The sequence below is a fragment of the Camellia sinensis genome, chromosome 6 (genome assembly GCF_055761805.1).
Source record: "Camellia sinensis isolate YWXY chromosome 6, ASM5576180v1, whole genome shotgun sequence".
NCBI classification, from domain to species: Eukaryota; Viridiplantae; Streptophyta; class Magnoliopsida; order Ericales; family Theaceae; genus Camellia; species Camellia sinensis.
The window spans coordinates 72329657-72332627 of NC_138966.1; the positions used below are offsets into that span (position 1 = coordinate 72329657).

The 2971-nt window shown below is 36.6% G+C and overlaps 1 protein-coding gene and 1 pseudogene across 1 annotated transcript; both read right to left on the bottom strand.

The window, feature by feature from the left end:
- Positions 1–740: 740 nt before the first annotated feature.
- On the bottom strand, positions 741–1348 carry LOC145793356 (putative mitochondrial protein AtMg00860 pseudogene; annotated as a pseudogene).
- A 411-nt stretch (positions 1349–1759) lies between these two features.
- LOC145793357 (uncharacterized) lies at positions 1760–2473 on the bottom strand. Its single transcript, XM_082876168.1, has one exon. It carries the CDS (start codon positions 2471–2473, stop codon positions 1760–1762), a length of 714 nt encoding a protein of 237 aa, XP_082732294.1.
- Between the last annotated feature and the right edge of the window lie 498 nt (positions 2474–2971).

Genomic DNA, 2971 nt, shown 5'->3' on the forward strand with positions numbered 1-2971 from the left:
AGAATTGGTCCCTTTCTTTCTAAATCAAGTGTTTTACCTCTCTAAAGTGTATAAACTCAGCCAAAAGGTGAGGAATGAGCTCAAAGATATGAGCTAAGCCCCTAATTAGCATATATATAGGTCTCACTAATCATGTTGACTAATTAAGGCTTAGGCCTAATCAAATGAACATAATTAAATCAAATAAATCTAATTATTTTGATATGAATCAATTATTAATTAAATTTCACCATAGGCTCTAAAAATTACGCTTATCGCAATGGGACAGTCATTTCACTTCTTGTTGCCTTTACAGCCTTCAATTTAAATTTTATAACAGAAAATCAAATAGATTTTCCTATAGTGAACATATAGAATTTCAAAAACACGTATAATCATAGAATTAGCACTCAAAATCATATCAAGCATATAATTATAAGCATAATTAGCATAACACAGAGTCGGGTTGTCATATTTTCGGCTCAAAGCATCTGCTACTGTGTTAGCTTTCCCTAGATTGTATAGAATCTGTAAGTCATAATCTTTAATCAATTCAAGCCATTTTCTTTGTCTCATGTTCAGTTCTTTTTGAGTAAAGAAGTATTTCAAGCTTTTATGGTCGGTGAATACTTCACAAGTGGTTCTATACAAAATAATGGCACCAGATTTTTAAAGCAAACACCATGGTTGCAAGTTCAAGATCACGGGTCAGATAGTTCTTTTCATGTGGGCGGAGTTGCTGAGAAGCATAAGAAATCACCTTACCATTTTGCATCAGCACACACCCCAGACACTTTATAAGAAGTATCACTATAAATTTGGAACCCATTTGTACCATTAAGCAATGTCAGAATTGGTGCAGTTATCAATATGGTCTTCAGCTCTTGAAAGGCTGACTCCCTCTGATCATTCCAATCAAATGGTGCATTTTTCTGTGTCAATTGTGTGAGTGACATAGCAAGTTTGGAAAAATCTTTCACAAATCGGTAGTAATAACCAGCGAGCCCGAGGAAACTTCTAATTTCTGATACATTAGTTGGCCTTGGCCAGGTCACAATGGCTTCAATTTTTTGTGGGTCAACTGATATGCCATCCTTGTTGATTACATGCCTCAAAAAAGCTACGCTATCGAGCCATAATTCACATTTGGACAATTTTGCATACAATGTATTTTCTCTCAAACTCTGTAGCACAATTCTCAAACGATTTTCGTGTTCTTTCCTGCTTTTGGAGTAAATCAGAATATCATCAATAAACACAACAACAAATTCATTAAGATATGGCTTAAAGACTCTATTCATTAGATCCATGAACGTTGCAGGTGCATTAGTTACCCTAAACGGCATTACCAAAAACTCACAGTGCCCATATCTAGTTCGAAATGTAGTTTTCCCTATTTCTTCTGCTTTAACCTTTAATTGGTGATACCTAGATCTAAGGTCTATCTTTGAAAACACTTAGGCTCCCAGAAGTTGGTTAAATAAGCCATCTATTCAGGACAATGGATATTTATTTTTGATGGTTACTTTGTTTAACTCTCGGTAATCTATATACAATCTCAAGGTTCCATCTTTTTTCTTGACAAATAAAACTGGAGCACCCTAAGGTGAAGTGCTCGGTCGGATAAACTTCTTGTCTAACAGTTCTTGGAGTTGAATTTTCAGTTCTTTCAATTCAAAGATCGACATTCTGTAAGGGGTTTTGGAAATTGGTTGCGTTCCAAGGGGTTCTTTCAATTCAGAGATCGACATTCAATACTGAATTCAATCTCTCTATCAACTTAGTCATCGGGTAGTTCATTTGGGAATACATTAGGAAATTCATTGACTATAGGGATATTTTCCACATTAGTACTATCTGCAAGCACAATTAATACACAACACAAATAACCCCTATAACCTTTCCTCAGCAGTTTATTGGCTTTCATAGAAGATATCAAATAGGGAGGAGGAGTTACACCATTCTCAACAAACACAAACTCAGGTAACCCTGGTGGCCGAAATATAACAGATTTAGGAACACATTCAATGGTAGCATAGTATTTTGTCAACCAATCCATCTCCAAAATACAATCAAAATGATCAATATTCAAGGGTAGCAAATCAATATATAACAGCACATCACCGATCTTAACATCACACGCAAGATATACATATGCACACAACATTGAACCCCCAGATGATGCGGATACAGATAATAGATAATTCACAGGTTCTAATGGTCTAGTCAATATCCGAGAGAAAGCATGTGACACAAAGGAATGTATAGAACCAGAATCTATCAATACATATGCGTTTTGAGCACAAATAGGAAGTATATTTGGCACCATAGATTCGGTGTTTTGAACATCTTCTAGTGCAAGTGCAAACACTCTCCCTTGCAAATAGGAAGTATATTTGACACCATATATTCGGTGTTTTGTACATCTTCTAGCGCAAGTGCAAAGACTCTCCCTTGCCTCAAGGTTTCCTTGCCTCAAGGTTTCCTTGCCCATATTGGTTCTTACATTTGTTTGCGGTATAGAAGCAAATCCGATTGAACTTACCGCAGGGCGGTTATTATTTTTAGCTATGAGTGGACAATCTTTTACCATGTAGCCAATCCTGCGACACTTGAAGCAGGCACTTGTAGTACGGTAACATACACCCTTATGTTTTCTTCCACATTCAGGACAGGTAGGTGCAGATACACTACTTTAACTTGAGCTGCTCATAGATCCCGTATTTTGCTTCTTTGAGAATGATCAGCCCTTTTTGAAATTGAATCCGGACTGTTTTCCTCTCCATTCAATTGTTGGGGCTTTGGTCTGTTTCATGGTTGCTAAATTAGCTTTAGTCATTAAGGCTCTATCCAACAAATCAACATATTTAGTCAGCTTTAGAACTCCCACTCGATCAAACACATCCAGATTAAGCCCTCCTTCAAATTTTTTAGCTTTCTTGTAGTCTGTGTCAACCATGTGTGGTGCAAATCGGGCTAACTCAATGAACTT